Here is a 23,285-nt window from a genome sequence, read left to right as displayed (position 1 = left end):
CTGGAATTTATGACTTGATAGCAGTACAGACTCACCTTAGTCATTTCATTCGTCTCAGAATAGGATGACACTATGTTTTTATGAGATTGGATTTTGCGGGGAGCCTATTTTGTAGTTTTAGGATATTTTAGTAATTTCAGCAAATTTTTCATATGCTTCAGTAAAGCATATGCCATATAGATGCACTGAAATTATCAAAGGATTATCTGTGATTCCTGACTTCAAGGAATTTATAGTCTAGTTAAGAAGATGAAACAGAAAAATTTAGCAAATAATATATGTAATTAAATACCAAATTATAAAGTATATATTCCAAAAACTACAGAAATTTAAAGAAATATATCAAAAGTTAAGCTACCCCCCCCACTACTTTAAATCTTTACTATTAAAATTAGTGCTCTCTGTTAATTATGATAATTCCTTTTTATTCAAAAATCTAAGTGAACTTGTAACACTATCTTGATGTCTTGGTTATTGTTGCCTTGTAGTAAGTCTTGAAATCAGATAGATTAAATCTTCTTTCTTCTTCTTTTTCAGGATTCCTTTAATGTTCTAGATCTTTTGCATTTGCATGTAATTTTTTGTTTGCTTCTGAGACTGGATCTCACTCTGTCACCCAGGCTGGAGTACAGTGGCACAATCATGGCTCACTGCAGCCTTAACCTCCCAGGCTCAAGCAATCCTCCTGCCTCCCAAGTAGCTGGGACTGTAGGCGTGTGCCACCATGCCTGGCTTTTATTTATTTATTTTTTCTGTAGAGACAAGTTCTATGTTGCCGAAGCTGGTCTCAAACTCCTGGTCTCAAGTGATCATCTTGCCTGAGCCTCCCAAAGTGCCACCATGCCTTGTCCATATAAATTTTAGAATCAGCTTATTAGTTTCTATTAAAAAGTCTTTTGGGAATTTGATTGCTCTTGCACATATTAGATTTGTTCTTCAGTAGGTTTTTGCGGATGCTATTATAAATTGTATTTTAAGGCCGGGCGCGGTGGCTCAAGCCTGTAATCCCAGCACTTTGGGAGGCCGAGACGGGCGGATCACGAGATCAGGAGATCGAGACCATCCTGGCTAACACGGTGAAACCCCGTCTCTACTAAAAATACAAAAACTAGCTGGGCGAGGTGGCGGGCGCCTGTAGTCTCAGCTACTCGGGAGGCTGAGGCAGGAGAATGGCGTAAACCCGGGAGGCGGAGCTTGCAGTGAGCTGAGATCCGGCCACTGCACTCCAGTCCGGGCGACAGAGCAAGACTCTGCCTCAAAAAAAAAAAAAAAAAAAAAAAATTGTATTTTAGCTGGATGTGGTAGCACGCCCCTGTAATGCCAGCTACTCAGGAGGCTGAAGCAGGAGGATTGCTTGAGCCCAGCAGTTGGAGGTTACGGTGAACTGTGATTACACCACTGCATTCTGGCCTGGGCAGCAGAGCGAGGCCCAGTCAATCAATGAGTCACTGAACAGAATTGTTTTTACATTTCAATTTCCAATTGTATATTGCTAGTAGATACAGACATAATTTTTGTATGTTTTCCATATATCCTGTGACCTTGCTTAAACTTATTCTAGTATCTTCTCTGTGGATTACTTAGTATTTTCTATATAGCAATCATACAAACCAAAAGAATAAAAAATGCAGAAGTAGAACCACACATATGTATAAACAGCAACTCAAATTACTTAAGAAAAAAAGAACCATACATATATAGTCAATTCCTTTTTTTTATAGAAGTGCCAAAGTAATATGGGAAAGGATCGTTTCCCAAAAATAGAGCTAAACCAAGTAGATATCCATATACCAAAAACAAAAAAACTCAAACAAAAAACCTTGACTTTACTTCACAACTTATCCAAAAGTTAAATGGGTCATAGACCTGAACATAGAAACTTAAACCATAAAACCAGCCAGGCCTGGTGACTCATGCCTGTAACCCCAGCACTTTAGGAGGCTGAGGCAGGAGAATTGCTTGAGTGTAGGAGTTCGAGACCAGCCTGGGCAACATTGTGAGAACTCATCTCTACTATATATATTTTAATTAGCTGGGTGTGGTGGCATGTGCCTGTGTCCCAGGTACTTGGGAGGCTGAGATGGAAGGATCACTTCAGCCTGGGAGGTTGAGGCTTCATGCCACTGCATTCCAGCCTGGGTGAAGAGGGAGTGAGACACCGTCTCTAAAAAACTAAATAAATAAAAGGACAAATAACTCTATAAAAATGATCAAAAGATTTAAACATCCACTTTACTAAAGGAGATATACAGTTAGCAAATAGGCAAGTGAAAGTGTCATTAGTGATTAACAAAATAGAAATAACCACAACCAGATACTACCAATTGCCCACTAGAATGACTAAAATTAAGAGACCAATAAAACCAAGTATTGGTTAGGATGTGGAACAATTAGAATTCTTATACATTGCTGGTGTTTTTTTAAAGCAGGCACTTTGAAAAACAAATTGGTGGTTTCTTACAAAGTTTGACATAAATTTACCATGTGACTTAGCTATCGCACTTCTAGGTATGTACCCAAGAGAACGTAGGACACCTTTCTAAGCAAATACTTGTACTGAATGTTTGCAGCAGCTATTATTAGCCCCATATTGGAAGCGAAGCCAAATGTTAATTAAGCTAGTGCCTGGATAAACAAATTGTGCAAATTGTGGTGCACCCATGCAATGAATACTATTTAGTGAACTGTCAATGCTGGAAAAGCTCAGGAAACTTAAAGAAAATCCCCATTGTTTACATTTATATGAGAAATAGACATGATAAAAAATAAAGCTGACACGCGGGAGGCTAAGGCGGGAGTATTCCTTAAGCTCAGGAGTTTGAGGCTGCAGTGAGCTGTGTGCCACTGCATTACGGCCTGGGTGACAAGAGTGAGACCCTATCTCAAAAAAGAAGAAAAGAAGCTGAGATCAGGTGCCCTCTGACCACACATCAAAGAAACATAATAAAAACAAATGAGAAATTCCCATCTTGAAGAATATAATATAACATTACCAAAGTTTCAGCTCCATATACCCCTACCTAGTATCAGAGTTGTAACCAGAGGGCATGCGTGGTTCTAAGACCTAAACGAAATGATCAAAGTTTATCTTTTGAATCTTCAGCTCTTTTATTGATCTCATTTTTTAAAAATTTAAAATTATGCTAGACATTTGCTAGGCATTTTTTATATGTTATTTTTCTTAATCTTCACATTAACCCTGTGAAATAGGTTTTAACTGTCACCATTTTGGAGCTGAGGAAATAGATGATGGAACTTTGACCTAGGTCCCCTGACTCCGAGGTGCACTTATTTTGTGCCTCAGTCTCTTTCTTCATCAGGATTCAGCTTTTCTCATATGATTCTTTGGCTGCCCTAGGATCTAGGGTAGGACTTTCTGCTTACTTTAATGCATAATTTTATGTACAAATTAAGCATTGCCTTCTCACCTAAAGCAAAGTTTCTTTTCACAGATTGAGGAAGAGCTCAAATATGCAGCAAGGGGAAGTGAACTTATTGGGTCATTAAAATAAATCTAAATCCAGTATGCAGACTCATTAATACAACTTTTCAGGAAATATTTACAGTTCTAAGGAGTTGATTATTTCCATTGCTTTATAGTGGAGATTGAAAGAGATCTGTCTTTGAACTCCACTGTGCTTTGTCCTTTTTAACTGTTCTTAGATGGAATTAGCATAATAAAGATGATTTGTAAAACTTGCTGTTTTACTTCAGAAAGTTAGTTGCCCCATCCATTTTTCTACTTTAACAGCAACTGTTACCATATGAGAATAACCTTGCAGCAGCTGAAGGAGAAAGTAGCCAGCAGTGTTCGGTGTTATTTATTCCTTATAAGTAGTTAGTTTTCATGTTCTTTACTGTTTTCATGTTTACTTTAACCATTTAAAATTTGTTCTTCTCGTTCAGGGTAATGCAAACCTGGATATCCAGAATGTGAACCAACAAACTGCCCTGCACCTTGCTGTTGAACGACAGCATACCCAAATTGTTAGGGTAAAGTATTGACATACATTTTAGCTTACAATTACATTTTAACCATACAGATTCTTAGAACTTCCTGAAAATTGAAATGATACAGTGTTACATGTCTCAAAATGGCATAGTTAGATGTAAGTAAGTCTGAATGCAATGTGATTTGCCAAGACACATAGGACTATATGCTTGAGACTGGTTTCTATATATAGATGGTGCTTTTCTAAAGCTCTTCAATAAGTATCCTAGAAAGGATTAGGGAAATTGGTAAAGCACCGTAAGCAAAGTTTTAATAAACTTATATTTACTGCTAAAGTAATCTATTGAAATGTCAACTATGCATTTTTATTTAAGGGGTTGTAGTTTAGCAAACACTGTTCACATTTATTGTTATTTGAAATTCCTCTTGCTATCCTCCATGGCTTTCCTCATGACCATACATTTGGAGAAAATTGACCAAAAGAAATGGAATCAATAATAACAGTTGCTTGTTTGTGTACATAATAAAAGAATTTTGAACATTATGATTTGGTCCTGGTGGAAGTGCTTAACATATCTCAAGTCATACATCTAAAGTTAAAAAGAGAAATAAAGTCCTAAATATCCCCCCATTATCATCATCTTAGAGTAGATGAATTAAGCAACATACCGATTCTCATATATTTTTATTTTCTCTAATTCAATATATTTAAATAACCAGAACACATCACTCTTTGTAAGGAGCCACAGGGTTGGAGAAGAGTAGAAGGCAAAAGCATAAAAATGATTAGCTTTAGTGATAACTTCTTCAGTAGGTCCAGGGTGCTCTCACCGTTACTTTAGATATGTTGAAGTTTCTTATGTATGTGGACACATTACCAATATGAAACATCTTTCTCTTTTAGCTTTTGGTCCGGGCAGGTGCCAAGCTGGATATTCAGGATAAGGATGGGGATACTCCTTTGCATGAAGCTCTAAGGCATCACACTTTGTCTCAGCTACGTCAGCTCCAAGATATGCAAGATGTGGGGAAGGTGGATGCTGCCTGGGAGCCATCCAAAAACACAGTGAGTAAAAATCATCTTTCATTCAGTACCAGTGGAAGAACCTTTTTATGCAAGATCTTATATTTACTGGTAGTCTAATCTGTATTGGATAAAATATTTTATCAGAGCTATGTACTTAGAAACTTAGTTTATGAACTTAGTACTAGTCAGTACTAACTTATTGCTCCACATTTTTATCAAAAGTTGTTCAGTTCTGTTGTTGTTGTTGTTGTTGTTACGGACTCTAACTATATCGCCCAGGCTGGAGTGCAATGGCTTCATCTCTGCTCACTGCAACCTCCCGGGTTTAAGTGATTCTCTTGCCTCAGCCTCTCAAGTAGCTGGGATTACAGGCGCCTGCCACCACATCCAGCTAATTTTTGTATTTTTAGTAGAGACGGGGTTTCACCATGTTGGTCAGGCTGGTCTTGAACTCCTGACCTCAGGTGATCCCCCCGCCTTGGTCTCCCAACGTGCTGGGATTACAGGCCTGAACCACCGCACCTGGCTGTTCAGTTCTTTTTGACATCAACCATTCATAGATACGTGGTGGTATCTTACTGTAGTTTTTAATTTGCATTTCCCTAATGACTGTTGATATTGAGCATCTTTTCATTTGCCTGTCACCACATGTATTTTACGAAGTGTCTGCTCAAATCTTTTGTTCATTATTTTGTTGTGCTGGTTGTTTTCTTATTACTGAGGTTTGAGAGTTCTTTATGTAATCGGAATACAAATTCTTTATATGTGAGTGCACATATTTTCTCTCAGTTAGTGGGAGGTTTGTCTTTTCATTCTTTTTTTATTTTTTATTTTTTGAGACGGAGTCTTGCTGTGTCACTCAGGCTAGTGTGCAGTGGCATGATCTCGGTTCACTGCAACCTCCACATTCTGGGTTCAGGTGGTTCTCCTGTCTCAGCCTCCCGAGTAGCTGGGACTAACAGGCGCCTGCCACCATGCCCGGCTAATTTTTTGTATTCTTTTTAGTAGAGACGGAGTTTTGCCTTGTTAGCCAGGATGGTCTCGATCTCCTGACCTCGTGATCCGCCCGCCTCTGCCTCCCGAAGTGCTGGGATTACAGGCGTGAGCCACCACGCCCAGCCCTTTTTGTTCTTCTAATAGTGATTTGGAAGAGTCAAATTTTTTAATTTTGAAGAAGCCTAATTTATCAAGTTTTTCTTTCATCATTTATGTTTTTTTGTGTGTTCTGTCTGCGACATCTTTGCCAAACCCAAGATCACTAAGGTTTTATGTTTTGTACTAGAAGTTTATAAAGTTTTAGCTGTTATGTTTAGGTCTATGATTCTTTTTGAGTTAATTTTTATATATTGTGTGACATATGGATCCAGGTTCATTGACTTGTGGATATCCAGTTGTTCCAGTACCATTAGTTGAAAAGACTTTCTGTTTCTTTTCTTTTCTTTTCTTTTTTTTTTTTTTTGAGACAGAGTCTCACACTGTTGCCCGGGCTGGAGTGCAATGGTGTGATCTTGGGATACTGCAACCTCCGCCTCCTGGGTTCATGCAATTCTCCTGCCTCAGCCTCCCAAGTAGCTGGCATTACAGGTGCACACCACCACACTCCACTGATTTTTTGTATTTTTAGTAGAAACGGGGTTTCACTATGTTGACCAGACTGGTCTCGAACTCCTGACCTCGTGATCTGCCTGCTGCAGTCTCCCCAAGTCAAGGGATTATAGGCATGAGCCACCACACCTGGCCGAAAAGACTTTCTTTTTCTACTGAATTGCCAGTATACTTTTATCCAAAATCAGTTAATTGTTTATGTGAGGGTCTCTTTCTGGATCATATATTCTGTTCTATTGGTCTATGTTTTTAGCTGTTTGATGCCAACCCCCAGTCTTGATTACTGTCTACATAATACTTGTTGAAGTCAGGTAGTGTAAGTCCTCCAGTTTTCTTGTTTTTTCGAAGTTAATTTGACTATTCTAAGTCCTTCACATTTCCATATGAATTTTAAAATCATTTTTAAGAGGGTAAAAAGGTTCTGAGACCAAAGTGTTTGAGACCTCTGCCTTATTTATGACCATGGGTAAATTCTCTTAGCTCTGTGTGCCTCTTTTTTTCTCATTTTAAAATGGGAAGAGGAGAGCACTTACCTCGATAAGGTTGTTGTAAAGATCATGGAAAGTATGTAAAATAATACTTGATCCATTTTAGACACTCAATAAATGTTAACAATTATTGCTACTATTTTCACATAAGATTATGAGAAGAATCTCAGATAATATGATCAGAACCTAATTTGTCTCATTCTCCATATCTTGGCTCAGTTCCTAGTCATTGGTTCTTTTCTCAGTTTTCTCTCCTGTTGTTGTTTCAAGTTGGTTGCTAACTGTTCCAGAGCCAAATTAATTAGTATCTCAATCAGAAGTCTCACTTTTGTGTTCTCTTGGGCTTAATTGACTTGATTTGGGTTATTTGTCCATCCCTGTACTAGCCATACAGGTAAGGTAGAGATATCTGACTAGTTTGGGCCATTTTTGGTCCACCCCTGCAGCTGGAGAATGTAGGTCCACCTCTACAACTGGAGAAAGCATACTTGTGTATATGCTTGAGAAAACCGGGGTAGAGCGGTGGGGAGGGAACATTAGGACTGTAAATCATAAGTGTCCGCCACACACACATACATATATATGATGGCAAGAGTTGATGGCAGATTCCTAGAGGGAAAATCATGACTCTTTTTATTTTATTGCAGTTAATAATGGGACTTGGTACCCAGGGGGCAGAGAAGAAGAGTGCAGCATCTATTGCCTGTTTCTTGGCAGCCAATGGCGCTGACCTGAGCATTCGAAATAAGAAGGGTCAGTCGCCACTTGATCTCTGTCCTGATCCGAATCTCTGCAAAGCACTGGCAAAGTGTCATAAGGAAAAAGTCAGGTTTGTGTAATTTATTATCATAAAACTTAATATTCTGTTCAGAAAATACCATGTGGTTTCATAATGGAGGACGTGGCTACTTAAAAATGTCTTTATCTTTGCTCTTCCTGTGTCTTTTTGTTAACCCTTTCTTCCCTGAAATTTTTCTTCATTGAAAATTTTTCTTCATTGAAAATTTTATGCCATATTCCCCACATTATTAAGTGCAATGCTCTATGCTTAATAAGTTCCGAGAAACTAAACTTGTCTGATCTTCTAGTACTCCCATGTGTTAGAGGGATTTATAAGAAAAAGTCGTCTAGTAAAATTGCTGTTATTAATGTTATATGTATTTTAAATTGTATTTATTTTTTATTTTATTATTATTATTTCTTAAAAATAGGTCTCGCTGTGTTGCCCAGGTTGGACTTAAACTCCTGGGCTCAAGCGATCCTTTTGCTTCATCCTTAGTAGCTGGGACTTTATGCATGTGCCACTGTGCCTGGCTTTGTGTTTAAAATTTAAATAGAATCTTCCTAAGAGAGGCAACTTACACTCCGTGAACAGGGTATATATTTCACACAAACTCTAATAACTCTTAGCACCCTGCTCAGTGCCTGACAGGTACACTCATCAGTAAGTATCAATGGAGAATTGACAGAATTAATAAATGAATGCAACAATTCCTGGTGGAGTTTTCTCTAAAGATGATCATTTCACATTTGTCTCTTTTTCTGAAAGATATGTCAGTGATTTTAATTATTATTTATGACATAACTGATTTCCTTATGAGATTTTATGGCTGTACAAAAAGGTACACATCTCATTGCTTTTTTTAATCTGAACAGTGCTGTGCAACTGTTGTTGCCCTTTATACCTGGTTCTTGTCACTGAAATTTCAGTAGCTGTTCCTTAACCTTAAGTGTTCCTTGCCTCTCTTATAATTTATGTGTAGTGATGAAATATTATCTCTTTGGAATCTGTGCATAGAACTGTGTTATAGAGGAAATTAATATAGTGAGGTATATACATTTCTTTAAGTGTGTTCTTAAGGAACATTAAATTCTATTACAAAAAGAGCATGCATCGGCCAGGTGTGGAGGCTCACACTTGTAATCTCAGCACTTTGGGAGGCTGAGGCAGGTGGATTGAGGTCAGGAGTTCGAGACCAGCCTGGCTAATATGGTGAAATCCTTTTTCTACTAAAAATACAAAAATTAGCTGGGCACACGCCTGTAATCCCAGCTACTTGGGATGCTGAGGCAGAATTGCTTGAAACGGGAGGCGGAGATTGCAGTGACACAAGATCACACCACTCCACCCCAACCTGCGCAACAAGAGCAAAATTCCATCTCAAAACAAAACAAAACAAAAGAGAATGTATCTATAAATATAAAGATACAAGGCACTATAATTACTGCAGTATTAACTTTTAAACAATGGGGTCTAAGATGGACCCTCTTTGTGTACGTGTGTGTATGTGTTCATGAGTTTCTGAAGATTGTGGTAGAAACAGGACATCCCTTTTCTGTAGCTGTAGGTGGTCATATGTATTTCTGTGCCTTGTATCTGTGTTTACAGATGCATTCTATTTTTCTGTAATATAATTTTATATGCCTTAAGGATACACCTAAAATGTCAAAACAGCAGCTGAAGTGTTATGTTTTCCAAAGTGCCCTATCTGTTGTGGACTCTGATGATACTTTGTTCCATTTTTAGTTAGGATAAATAACATGGGGGCTAGTGAGGATTTTTGTTTTATTCCTATGCCTTCCTCTGCTGGTTCTATATAGATACAACAGGTTCTGAGCAACATTTTGTTTATGCTAAGTTTTTTTTTTTTGCTGTTTTTTATTTCATTGTTAGAAGATTCATCCTTTTCCATTGGGTGAGTGAATGTTCAGTTTGAAGTTTGAATTGTGTTAGAAGTACCTAAAGATGCAGAGATGTATATAAACACAAAAATTTAGTGTTTCACATATAGATGTTAAAGCTTAATTCTTTAGTATGAGTTTTTATGTATACTAATGATGCTCCAGGTATATTTTTAAACATTTTAATTAGTGAATTTGTAATAAGATAGGCTTGATTTGAAATACTTTCTTTTATTAGTGGTCAAGTGGGTTCTCGGAGTCCTTCTATGATTAGTAATGATTCTGAAACCTTAGAAGAGTGTATGGTGTGCTCAGATATGAAGAGAGATACTCTTTTTGGCCCATGTGGACATATTGCTACCTGTTCTTTATGTTCTCCACGAGTCAAGAAATGCCTCATCTGTAAAGAACAGGTTCAATCCAGGACAAAGGTAAGATATATTTAATATAGTATTTTGTCATTTTATGCAGTTCTTTGAGACTAGAATTAATAATAAGATTAAATGACGTCATGCATCTGTGTAATTTTGCTCTTCCAAACAATGATTTAAATATAGGAATACATAATATCTGTATTTATCAGGAGATCAGAGTTTCTTAATTTATTGCTGGTTTATAGTCTTGCTTATTAATGTACTGATTTGCTAAGTTAATTATTATCTGAGTTTATTGATACACCATTTTTACTGTGAAATTTTTTTAGCTGTTAATGTGTTTCCTTCATTATATCTAAAGTATGGTAAAATTAAAATTATCTACCATTTTACTTTCAAAGCTCCCTGTAACCTAAGGATAGATTTAATTCTACTTTGGATTGTAGTTACTTGTATGTTGCACTTTTTTTGAAGTACACAAACTGTTTTGCATTCGTGTTTGTAAAATACTTAATTCATTTATTTGTTAGAATGTCACACATTCTAGATTTGATTGTTTTATCAAGTTGTTGTTTAACTTGCTGTCTTCTGTGTTTCCTGTAAGCTGGAAGTTAGATGTAATAGTTTGATCAGGGTCTGCTTAACATTTTTGGCAAGAAAGCTTCAGAGTTGATGCCACACACTTTACATTACGTCCCATCTGAAGGCAAAAAAAGTCTTGTCTCCCTGTAATTAGTGATGGCCAAAATCTATATCTGCTCTGAACTTTTTCTCTCTCTTGACTCCTTTTGCTTTTTGGGAAGTATAGTTCTTTTCTGAGTTTTATTGTTTTCCATGTAACTTAGTGCTTTATTATAACTGTACCATATTACTAATTTTGCTTTACTGAAATAATTTATTTTTTAGTTTTGCAGTACTCAAATGTGTGTGTGTGTTGCATATAAAGTGAAATTTGAGTTTCTTACAAATGTTTCTCTTGAGGTGAATAGTTTAAACCAAAGAGTATGTTGGTTTTGAAGTAAAAACTCATGGAGTTTATATTTCTTTTTCCATTCCCTTCTTTTTATAATCTTTATTTCTGTCTTGCTATTTATTTTTTCTTAAGCTATTCATTAACCATCATTAATAAGAAAGGAGCTGTTAGTAATTCTCATAATGAATTAGCTGGCAGTGACTTAAAAGGTGTTGCCTTGCCAGTGCTTCTTCTATTTTCAACCTTCTAAGCCTGGGTGGTTTTTATGATCCAAATTAATGTATCTTTCATAGAATTTTTGGCACAGGAAAAAGCACAATGAAGTTATTTTTGATAGGAGATACTGGAGTGCTTCTATGTATGTAGCTGCTTGATCAATTCATAAAGCTGAGAAGGGTGAACTAATAGCACTTACTGTGTGCCAAACACTGTGTTAGCATTTCATTTGTATTAAATAGGTGTTAACCCTGCTTAATAAATTAATGTGGATCATTCTACTTGGCATTTATAATTTGCTTTAGGTGCCTGCTTACAAAGTAATAGTTTGGGAAAGAATATAAAAGAAGAACAAAAATTTAAGCCATTCTTTTGTTTTTAGATTGATCTGCGTATTCTGCCATTGTGTTTGAAACTTGTTAGATTAAGCCCTGTTTCAACGAACCTGTATTGAACTCCTGTTTTATAGTCAAGACAAAGATGTATATAATAATTACATGCTAAAAATTTGTAATCTATTGGTAAACTATGACTTATATATAAGCTACTCTGTCATATTGGGTGTTATAGGTGCTTTAAGAGAGGTATAAACTGAGTAGGAGTTTAGAGCCTCAAGTTGTCAGAAGCAGAGTCTTAGCTATGAAGTTATTCTTACAAAAGCTGTGGCTCAAAGAAATATACTGACAGCTGGTTCTTGAATGCAGGTCTCTTGATTCTTAAGCCCCTGTTCTTTTCAGGCGCATAGACAAAATTAAGAATGATGTCCTCAAGGGACAGTTGATGGAACAGAGAAGGAGAGGAAAGAGGAAAGAATACGCTTTCATTCTTTTTCAGACCTTTTGAATCTAGTTATTTCGAGAATTAATGGGCTTGCAATTTGATTTTTAAATATAAAAGTTTTAAATCTGTAGAAAAGTAGAAAAACTATTGATATACCCACCCAACAGATTTGCCAGGTTGGTTGTAGAGCCTTTGACTATGAAGAAATAGTGACCCCAAGTGGTTAAAGGATAATGAACATCTTCATTGAAGAAAAACAAATTACAGTATTTGGAGGGTGGTATAAACAAGCATGGGATCCTTTTCTGTTAGAGAAATACAAAGAAAGAAATTAATTGAATTAGCATGAACTATTTCTGTTGAAATAGCAAAAATACGTTTTAAAAAATCCTAGCAAGGAAAGTGGCAAACAGGCACTCTCTAAACTGGAGTCTAGGAGGCCAACCCGGCTGTATGTACAAACATTACACAATATGCTTTGGTTTAGTAACTCCACTCCTGGAAGTATAACCTGAGGAAATAATTCAGGAGGAAAAGATATGGCTACAATTTTTTTTCTTATAATAGGGGAATAGGTACAGATATGGTTTTTAGATCAGTTTGCTATATTATTTTAAACTCTTTAGAAACAATTCAGACAAAAACACAAATGCAATGGAAACCATTTTAAAAACCAACATGTTATATAGAAAGGAGAAGATAATTATTATGTATTAGGCACTGATTTTATATATTACACGTTGAACTACTTTATACCTATCTGATTTACTCTTTATCACCCTGTAACGGATTATTCTTTATTGTTTAGATAAATAATGTTGTAGCCCAACAATGTTAGGTAATTTGTTGGTGTTGGAGGTAGATTTTGAATCCAGGAATGTCAGCGTCTTGATCAACCATGTCTTACTGCATTCGACTTTTTCTATACTTAATGTAAATTCTGTGTACATACTGAGGTGTAAGTTGGGAAAGTCCATAGAGAGAAAGAGAGAGAGCACACCTGCATGTATTTGGTTGTTTGGGTGATGCTGTAGGTGAGTAGTAGTAGCTGCCATTTTTGAACAGTAATATTAAGTGATGCCAGAGATGGCTAAATGTGACTGTGTGTTAGAAGGGAGAATAGGTGAAAAACAGATGAGTGGCCAAGGGCTGTGGGGTGGGGATACAGGAAGCCAGAGCCAAAGTGATTAATAGTTAAATGTCGAAGCTCAGATTAAGTGGACATGAAGAGGAGGTGAAAGTGAGAGAGATTATGAACAGGCTGTGGAAGTCTTTGTAGAGATCAGGGAGAAAGAACAGCCCAAAGCCGTGGGCTTCAGGCAGCATGGGAACTGACCAAGTTCTGGAAAAGGGCACTTTAAGGTAGAGTATCTTAAGTGTGAGTAAACAGAAAAATCCCTCTTGGATTTTAGCAATTTGGCTAGTCTAGCTAGATTTTTATTAATATTAGAAATCTGTCTTCTTTTAGTCATTTCTTTCAGTCATTTCTCTTTTTTTTTTTTGAGATGGAGTCTCACTCTGTCGCCCAGGCTGGAGTGCAGTGGCATGATCTCGGCTCACTGCAAGCTCCGCCTCCTGGGTTCACGCCATTCTCCTGCCTCAGCCTCTGGAGTAGCTGGGACTACAGGTGCACGCTGCCACGCCTGGCTAATTTTTTGTATTTTTAGTAGAGATGGGATTTCACTGTGTTAGCCAGGATGGTTTCAATCTCTTGATCTTGTGATCCGCCCACCTCGGCCTCCCAAAGTGCTGGGATTACAGGCGTGAACCCCTGCACCCAGCCTAGTCATTTCTTATTTTACTTCTTTATTTGTTCATTGTCTTTTTTAGTTCCCCCTCAAAAGTAGATTTTTGGGGGAAAAAATATTGAAGCCTCCGGAGGCTTTCTCAGAGGAAGTGGAGTTTTTTTTATTCTATATTTTAGGACAGATAGGGAGATGAAGGTAGAATAGAAATAAATGCCTGTTAAACTAGGGTATATAAAGATGTGAAAATGAATAACCAGGAAAGTAGAGGATGAGGGGAAAGTGTGTGTTAAATTTCTCTGTGCCTAGAGTGTTTTCTTATGGAGGAAATACATTTGGATATAATCGAACTTGTTAACGTTACTAGATTTATCTATAGATGGTCACTCTGGGCTGTAACCTCTTTTTCTATAGATTGAAGAATGTGTGGTATGCTCTGACAAGAAAGCAGCTGTTCTTTTTCAACCCTGCGGACACATGTGTGCTTGTGAGAGTAAGTAGCCTATACAGAGTTCCTCAATATTATTATAAAAATAGAAAGTGAAACGAAATTATGGTTTTGAGGGTTTTTTTGCTTTTGCTTTTGGATAACTCATAAAAAAGTTGATGGGCCCCAAGTACCTCCTATTTCTTTCTCCATACTAGAATGTCAGCTGTTTCCCTCCATGCGTCTGAGCATTAGGGAAGACTGAATATGCTGTGTTTTATTTCAGTTGTATTAGCACAAAAGGGTCTCTTTCCACACATAATAGAAATTTATTTTGAGTCGGGCGCGGTGGCTCAAGCCTGTAATACCAGCACTTTGGGAGGCCGAGACGGGCGGATCACGAGGTCAGGAGATCGAGACCATCCTGGCTAACACGGTGAAACCCCGTCTCTACTAAAAATACAAAAACTAGCCGGGCGAGGTGGCGGGCGCTTGTAGTCTCAGCTACTCGGGAGGCTGAGGCAGGAGAATGGCGTAAACCCGGGAGGCGGAGCTTGCAGTGAGCTGAGATCGGGCCACTGCACTCCAGTCCGGGCGACAGAGCAAGACTCCGCCTCAAAAAAAAAAAAAAAAAAAAAAGAAAAAAAAGAAATTTATTTTGAAAAATATTAAAACATTTACTCTAGCCTTTGTTCACATATAAAATTAGCATGTCTTCATTTGTCTTCACCTTAGTATTGCCTCTCCTGTGTACTTTCCTCACTGCAGAAGAATCAACAGCAACCATTTCTGGGGCTGTAATTTCTGGCCTTCTGTAAACTTTTATGACAGGAGAGCTTTTAGAAATCTTTTCTTTGTGAGCATAGTATTAAAATTTAAAAGATGTTTTAAAGTTTCTTTTAAATATATTGTCTTGAAGGCCTTTGCCCTTGTTCTTTTCAAGTTCATACACTGTTAAATATTCTCTTCCCTTTGCTTTTCTTCATTTCGTCAGTGAAGGATTTTATTTTATTTTATTTTTTATTTTTGGCAGAGTCTCGCTCTGTCACCCAGGCTGGAGTGCAGTGGCACAATCTCAGCTCACTGCAACCTCTGCCTTCCCAATTCAAGCGATTCTCATGTCCTCAGCCTGGGCAACAGACTGAGACTGTCTCAAAAAAAAAAAAAAAAATGCAATAGGCAGCTGGTCAACTGAAGAAAGAGTGAAGGTTTTCTTTTGTAACATTTTGCCTAAAGTGACTGTTTTTGTTTACAAAAGAGTGGTATAATGGCTATTATCCAATACTATCAAAACGGCACATAGAGAATTCTCTGTCTTAAGTAAAGAGGACTCAGGTTACTTAAGTTTTCATAGGCCAGAGGTTGGCAGACATTTTTTGTAAAGGGTGAAATAGTAAATATTTTTGGCTTTGTAGGCCACATGGTTTCTGTAGTAAACACTCAACTCTTTCCCACTGCTCTACTCTGCACTGTAGTGCAAAAACAACCGTGGAAAATATGTAAATAAATGGGCCTGACTGTGTTCAATGAAACTGGTTTTATAAAAGCAGATAACAGGTCAGATTTGGCCCTCAGGTGTAGTTTGCTGACATCTATCATTCACCAAAGTGATACCTACATGAGACCTGACAGATGATTATAATTATTAGTTGATAACACCCATTCTAGAGCCTTAATATAATATTTCCCCCCAGGAGCTTCCAGAATTTTTGCCATGGCCTTTGCTCCTTTTTAAAATTTTTTTTTTTAATTTAAAAAGCTTCAGCTTTAAATTTAGCTTTCTGACTCTGGGCTTGTGCCTTCAACATTTTCACGATGACATCCTGCTCTTTGAAAGGAAAGCATTCTTGATCCTGTCATGGGTACATTTAGCAGTCATGGAAACACTTATCGGCCGTGCTGACAGTTTTTAAAATTTTAGACAACCTTACAAGAACTTTAGGTCTCACAGCATGAATCCCTTGAAGTCTGCCTGGGCACACGCCACATGCAGACATTGGTGCTTTTCCTACCTTCTTGATATAAAGTTAACAATACCAGGGTTTGGGACAGTCTAGTTTTGTTTAATGCTGTGTTGTAGGAAAGCCTATGATGGTGCGTCAAAACTGGATCATGCTGAGTGCCTCTAGATAGCGTCCCTGAAAGAGGAAAAACAGTCTTTGCTTTAAAATGTATTTAATGACAAGAGTAAAAACCAACTTTTATTGAGCTCTTAACTCTGTACCAGGCATTTTAATCTCTTTTTGAATATTTCCTCATTTATTTTCAGAACAATCCTAAGAAGTAGATGGTTTTCTCTATTTTATAGACATGCTGTTAAACATTTATTTGCTAAAGGAGATGAAACTGAGGTAGAATATATTCCTTTCCCAAGGAGTATACGGTAACGTAGTTAGTGCAGTACTGCCGTCACAGTCAGGTTAGGCAGTGAAAGTGCCTTGGCACGCCAAAGGAAGGAGAGATTACATCCCTTTTGGAGGTGCTGAAGAAAGATTAGAAACAATATAGATAGAAACAATACAAATAGAGAAGATAGAAGCAAAGATAGAAACAATACAATAACTAAACTTAACAGTTAATTTTAGATAATTGTGTTTATATATTATATATTTAGTCAGTTAGTCCTTATGTTTAAGAAAAAAATCTGCCTTCAAATTGAAGACAAATCCCAAATCAGATTTCCACTTAGCATTAGCTCCTACCTAGTGCATCATGTATAACCAAGCGTCAGACCCATTTATGTTTAGGTTTTGGCATGAGGTCAGCCTTGGTAACTAACTGTTCTCCATCCATCAGTGTGCGTAGTAAACTATTAGGAATGTAGGCCCTACTCTGTCCACATCAGTGGTTTTGTGCTTTGTTCAAATCTAGTGGTTTGCCATAGCCTGGATATTCTGCCATGGTTTCCATTATTTTTCCCATTTTTGAAATGACAAGACACTTGATATGTAGGCTAAGATATGGAATACATTTTCATAATAAATGTTAATGAGGAAGAATATGTTGAATTGCTGTGTGTTATTTTATAATTAATTAACAAGTTTAGGTGTAAGGTAGTATTAACAATTCACAACATACAGTTGTGTCTAGATATTTCTTATTGGAATGGGAATGCATTCTTCTGAAATATTGTTTATAGCCTTTGCAAATCAAATATTAGAAAGTTAATCTTTTATGAGAATTAAATTTTTTTCCTGAACTGCTATATTAAAAAAGCAATCAGTAAGCAATTTCCTTGTTACATTGCATCAATTTGATAAGAGAAGGAAAGAATTGTTCAGTGTATTTTAGTTCTTTTAGAGAAAAGCCATTTACAATAGAAAATATTTTTAGAAAATTATCATGTTGGCGGGGTGGCGGGCGGCGGGGAGAGAGCATTAGGACAAGTAGCTAATGCCTGCAGGACCTAAAACCTAGATTATGGATTGATAGGTGCAGCAAACTACCATGGCACATGTGTACCTGTGTAACAAACCTGCACGTTCTGCACATGTATCCCAGAGCTTAAAGTAAAATAAAAATAAACAAATATAAAGAAAATTATCATGTAACCAAGCTTATATTCTAGTATTAGTTGACATTTGTCAGTATTATCTCTCTCCTTTATTCTCAAGTCTTAAGATCTTGAAATATTTATTGTTTCACTTACTTCTTTAAAAAACAAATTTCACAGTTTATTCAGCTGTATTAGAAAATGTCATTGTTTTCATAATGGTGGGCTCTCTATTCTGGAGGCTACTGATGGAGAATACTCATTCTTAGGTTGATAACATTTTAAGGAGGTAGGATTGCATATTGATGTAACTTGTATAACATATGTTTCAGTGTGAAGTTTAAGTCATAAAGATTAGCAGAGAAAGGCAACAGTCTCATTAATGTTCTCTCTTGTAAGAAGTGTCTGTGTTACCATTCTCCAGACTGTGCTAACCTGATGAAAAAGTGTGTGCAGTGTCGAGCAGTAGTTGAACGAAGAGTGCCTTTCATTATGTGCTGTGGAGGGAAAAGTTCAGAAGATGCCACTGATGATATCTGTAAGTCAATTGTTTTAAGCATTTTCATATTTTGCTTTTTTGGGGGACTTGCATGAACACCTCTTCTCTTTCGTAATATACCACTGCCTTATAAAACCTAAGATGTCTGACTTGGATCCACAGTGGAGCAGGTATTGTTTTCTGGTGCTCTTGTTATATTACAAGAAACCTGAAATTCTATTTTTCTGTGATTATAGAACCGTAACATCAATCTTTTGAGAAACATGTATGCTATTAAGAATATTGTTGTGTTCTTGCATAAAGAAAATTTGTGCTCTATTTTAAGATGAAGTTTAGTGTGTTTTGTCCGGGGCGGGGCACCATATTACAATTTATTTTTCAGTTTACTGAAAGTATTAACCTGCTTCCATTATGCAACAGGTTTATTTACTTCATTTAGGTTTTTTATGGAATGGTAATTATTTGGGGCAGAGTAACTATAGGCAAACAAAAATGTAACAGTGAAAGGGTGGAAAAATGAAAAATAAATGATTTACCCTAAACATTTTCAACAGTACAGCTGTTTCAAAGTATTTTTTCTCTTTGCACTAGATATTAGCTGAATGGTTTCTTTGATTTCATATTCTTTGAACATGTTTTATGAGCAGATGAGGAAGAGCATTAGTGTGTAGCAACTTCTGCATGAAACTTTTGTCTTTATCACAAATAGAACAGAATAAAAATCTCAGGGACAGATTAGCTAGAATAAAAGCCCAAAGATTTCCCTTCATGTTTGCATACTACAAATGATGACCTTTCTTGAGTTCCTCATCTCAAATCAGTAATAACAAGGAAGTTTAGTCATAAAGAAAGGAGACTAGATTTGTGTATGTCCTCATAAAAATCATCTAAGAGATTTTAATTATTGCTGCCAAAGCTGGCCAAAACTCTGCTGGTTACTTTCTTGGTTCATATGGTACAGGAACAGAGGAAACAAGTATAGAATGTATTGGTGAGCTTGCCAAAGGAAGCATGTAGAGCCTTGGAAAACCCAGAAGTCTGTGTATGGATTGTGCTCTGGCTGAATTAAATATAATTATAAATTAATGTGCAAACTTTCTTTTTGGAGTTCATAAATGGAAGAGTATAACAGAATGTCACTACTGTATCTGTTGTCCAAGAGTGAGAAAAATTTTTAAAGAGGATTGTAATAATAGTTTTATGTTTTTAATAAACAAAACAGTAATAATTTTATAAATACAATGTCATTCTGTCAAAGCAATAATAACTGAAAATCTTTTAAAATCTACATTATAGCAAGTGGGAATATTCCAGTGTTACAAAAGGACAAGGATAATACCAATGTCAATGCAGATGTGCAAAAGTTGCAGCAACAGTTACAAGACATTAAAGAGCAGGTAATAATGATTTCACGTAAACAGTGACGCTATGAATGGCACTGAATATTTTCCTGTAAAACTACTAATGTTTCTGTAATAAGTATGGTTTATATTAGTGTATCACTTGTATTATTTGAATATTTGCAATGATTAGAGGGTTTAATCGGCACTTTCCAAAACAGGTAACACACAAATGGCCAATGAACATGAAAAAATGATCCAATCACATTAGTGATCAGGAAATGAAACCTAAAACCACAAGGAAGTTCTTTTTCATAACTATTAGATTGAGGAAAATGTTAAAGACTGTCAGTATCAAGTGTTAGGCAGAATATGTAGCAGCCATAACTCATACACTGCTGGTGGGAATATGTATTAGTAGAAACACTTTGGAAGACAGTTTGTTATTATCTAATAAAATGGAACAGGTTATTGTTTAGGATTATAAACTTGGAAAAAACCCATACAGATGGTTTTAGAAGTCGAAGATAGTCCATGCCTGCAATCTCAGCACTTTGGGAGGCCAAGGTAGGAGGATTTCTTGAGCCCAGGAGTTCAAGAGCAGCCTAGGCAACACAGTGAGACCTCAACTCTACAAATAATAATAAAAAAAATTAGCTGGGTGTGGTGACCTCCCAACTACTTGGAGGCTGAGGTGGAAGGATCACTTGAACCTGGACAATCGAGGCTGTGGTGAGCTGTGATCACACCACTGCACTCCAGCCTGGGTGACAGAGTGAGACTGTCTCAAAAAGAAAGGAAAAATGTGTCTGTACATACATATACCATAAAGAAAAGCAGGGGAAAGATAATGCAAAATTCACCATAGTAGTCATCAGTGAGGGATACATGGAAAGGATTGGGGAGGATTTATAGAAGGGCTTCAAAAATAAGAGTAACACTCCATAATTTAAACTGGGTGTTTGTTATGTTATTCTTTATATCTTTTTTTCTTTTTTTTCTTAGAGTCTCACTCTGTCACCCAGGTTGGAGTGCAGTGGTGCAATCTTGGCTCACTGAAACCTCTGCCTCTCAGATTCAAGTGATTCTCATGCCTCAGCTTCCCAAGTAGCTGGGACTACAGGTGCACACCGCCACCCTCAGCGAATTTTTGTGTTTTTATTAGAGATAGGGTTTTGCCATGTTGTCCAGGCTGGTCTTGAACTCCTGGCCTCAAGTGATCTACCCACCTTCCCCTCCCAAAGTGCTGAGATTACAGGCGTGAGCCAACGTGCCTGGCTGTTCTTTACATCTTATATGTATCAACAAATGTACTCTTTTATATCTACCTAATATTTAATAAAAGCAACAATAAGATAAAAAAATTAGCAAAAACTTGTAGGTTTGTTATGTTACGTAAGACAGCAAGTCTTTTTTCTTTTTGGCCATACCTTACCATTTGACCAAGTTACTAAATCTGATTCACAGGCTTGAGCAGTTCTTTATTTAGCCAGTCACATCAGTATTGCCATTCAGTTGTTAGAATCATCACTCCTGTGTTTTCTATCTGAATTTATAAGAAAATAACATGGTCATTAGTTAGCGGCCCAGGATAACTAATGACCCTTGTGATAACTAATTAAGAATTGGTCAGTTGCAGTAATGTGTGCCTGTAATCCCAGCTGCTCAGCATGCTGAGGTGGGAGGATTGCTCGAGCCCAGGAGTTTGAGATCAGCCTGAGCAACATAACAAGACCCTGTCTCTACAAAAATTTTTAAAATAAATCAGTGGGCTCTGATGACACATGCCTGGAGTCCCAGCTTCTCAGGAAACTGAGGCAGGAGGATGACTGGGGCCCAGGAGTTTCAGGCTGAAATGAGCTATGACAGTGCCACTACACTCCAGTCCAGATGGCAGAGTGAGAAACCATCTCTTTGTGGGGGTTGGCGGGAAATAATTGAATGTCTGGATTTATTAGGCATTTAAACCCCCATCTGAAGAGATGAAAACTCTGATTGGACCAGTTTTTCTTTTGAAATCCAGCATCTAACAATACTTGTTATAGAATGAATAAGTAAAGATCAATATGAATTTAAAGGTTCTTAATGTAATTTGGAACATATTTGGCTAGTTCTAATATAAAATAAAACATTTAATATATCTAATACATCTAATATAAAATAAAAACATTTTTAAACATTTGAAGCTCCTAGCATCTTGATTACTTTCCCGTAAGACATCTACAGAATAAGCTGATTTTTGAACATGTCTTCTATAAAAAGCATTTTGTATTCTAATTGTGAGTTAAAATTGTTAGTGACATTTATTGAACCCTATATGGATCCTAAAAGAATAATTCAGCTCTATTACATCCAAAGGTTAGCATTCTACCCAACTTTATTCTTCCTTAAATAATCCTCATCACCATATTTTATCACCGAAGTATTTAAACAGTTTTATTGAGGAATGATGGGATTTCTTATAGGGACTCCCTTCAAGGTTATTAAAAACAAACAAACAAACAAACAAAAACCAGAAAACATTCAAATAACTCTCTTCATTTAAATCTCTAGTCTATTACCACAGTGTTTCTTTAACAGATAAAATTTAATTTAACTTGGTATTAAGGATATACTAATCTCAAAGTAAACTTAACACAGGCTGCACAGATGTGTCTACTTTTGGAAGTAAGAGTTATCTAATATTACAAATACCTCTTGAAAATTTAATAGACATGAAATATATTAATGACATTATCAATCTTTTTTTTTTTTTTTTTTGAGACAGGATCTTACTCTGTCACCCAGGCTTGAGTGCAATGGCACAATCATGGCTCACTGCATACTGAAACTCCTGGGCTCAAGCAATTCTCCTACCTCAGCCTCCCAAGTTGCTGGGACTACAGGCGTGTGCTGCCACACCTGGCTCATTTATGATTTTTTGTAGAGATGATGTCTCTGTTGCCCAGGTTGGTCTTGAATTCCTGGAATTCCTGGGCTCAAGCAGTCCTCTTACCTTGGCCTCCCAAAGTGTTGGGATTACAGGCGTGAGCTGCCGTGCCTGGCCGGCTTTTTAAAATCCAAAAAGATGGGATTTTCTACAGCTTTGCTTCTCAGAACTTTAAGACAGTTTGCTTTGGAGGAGTGGGTCTAACAATTTAGGCTACAATTCCTTTTACAATGATCTCTGGTATTCTCGAAGTTGGTAACAGTTGGTAACAACATGTCATATAGGCTTTAGGCCTAGTTTTTTAGTTATTTCTTTTTAGTTATTTCATTTCCATGTAATTTGGGAAAGCTATAAATCAGAAAGTATTATGATACATTAAGGCAAATATGATTTTATAAATGTAAAATGTGTTCTGTGAATTTCATATATAGCTGACATACTTCTACATTCTTGTAAGTTCATGAAATTTACATTTATTAATATGTAAGGCTAATTTGTTTTAATTCAGGGGAATCTGCATTGATAGTAATACAGTGCAGCACATTGTCTAAGAGCAAGAACTCTGGGGCCCTGAGTTGGTTCACACTAGGGCTTGCTTTGAGGAAGGTTTTTCAATCCTGCTGAGCCTAGTTTCCTCATTTGCCAAGTGGGAGTGATACCAGGACTGAGATTGTATCCTATCTAAGCATAGTGCCTGACAAGTGTTCTCAGCTACTTCTCAGCACTGCTCCCCACCCTGCACTATGTGTTGCATG

At 36.9% G+C, this 23,285-nt stretch overlaps 1 protein-coding gene and 1 pseudogene across 1 annotated transcript in view; one reads left to right on the top strand and one right to left on the bottom strand.

Moving 5' to 3' along the window:
• Positions 1 to 23,285, top strand: part of MIB1 (mindbomb E3 ubiquitin protein ligase 1) — a 131,578-nt gene that overhangs the window by 100,135 nt on the left and 8,158 nt on the right. The window contains exons 14-20 of the mRNA XM_026456026.1: positions 3,839 to 3,993; positions 4,857 to 5,018; positions 7,720 to 7,901; positions 9,993 to 10,185; positions 14,257 to 14,335; positions 18,187 to 18,300; positions 19,558 to 19,658. Coding sequence (XP_026311811.1) covers positions 3,839 to 3,993; positions 4,857 to 5,018; positions 7,720 to 7,901; positions 9,993 to 10,185; positions 14,257 to 14,335; positions 18,187 to 18,300; positions 19,558 to 19,658 — 986 coding nt within the window. The remainder of the gene's footprint in view (positions 1 to 3,838; positions 3,994 to 4,856; positions 5,019 to 7,719; positions 7,902 to 9,992; positions 10,186 to 14,256; positions 14,336 to 18,186; positions 18,301 to 19,557; positions 19,659 to 23,285) is intronic.
• LOC116418521 lies at positions 16,021 to 17,058 on the bottom strand (annotated as a pseudogene).

Source organism: Piliocolobus tephrosceles, chromosome 18 (assembly GCF_002776525.5).
Source record: "Piliocolobus tephrosceles isolate RC106 chromosome 18, ASM277652v3, whole genome shotgun sequence".
NCBI classification, from domain to species: domain Eukaryota; kingdom Metazoa; phylum Chordata; class Mammalia; order Primates; family Cercopithecidae; genus Piliocolobus; species Piliocolobus tephrosceles.
This window is presented reverse-complemented; position numbering and strand designations above follow the sequence as displayed.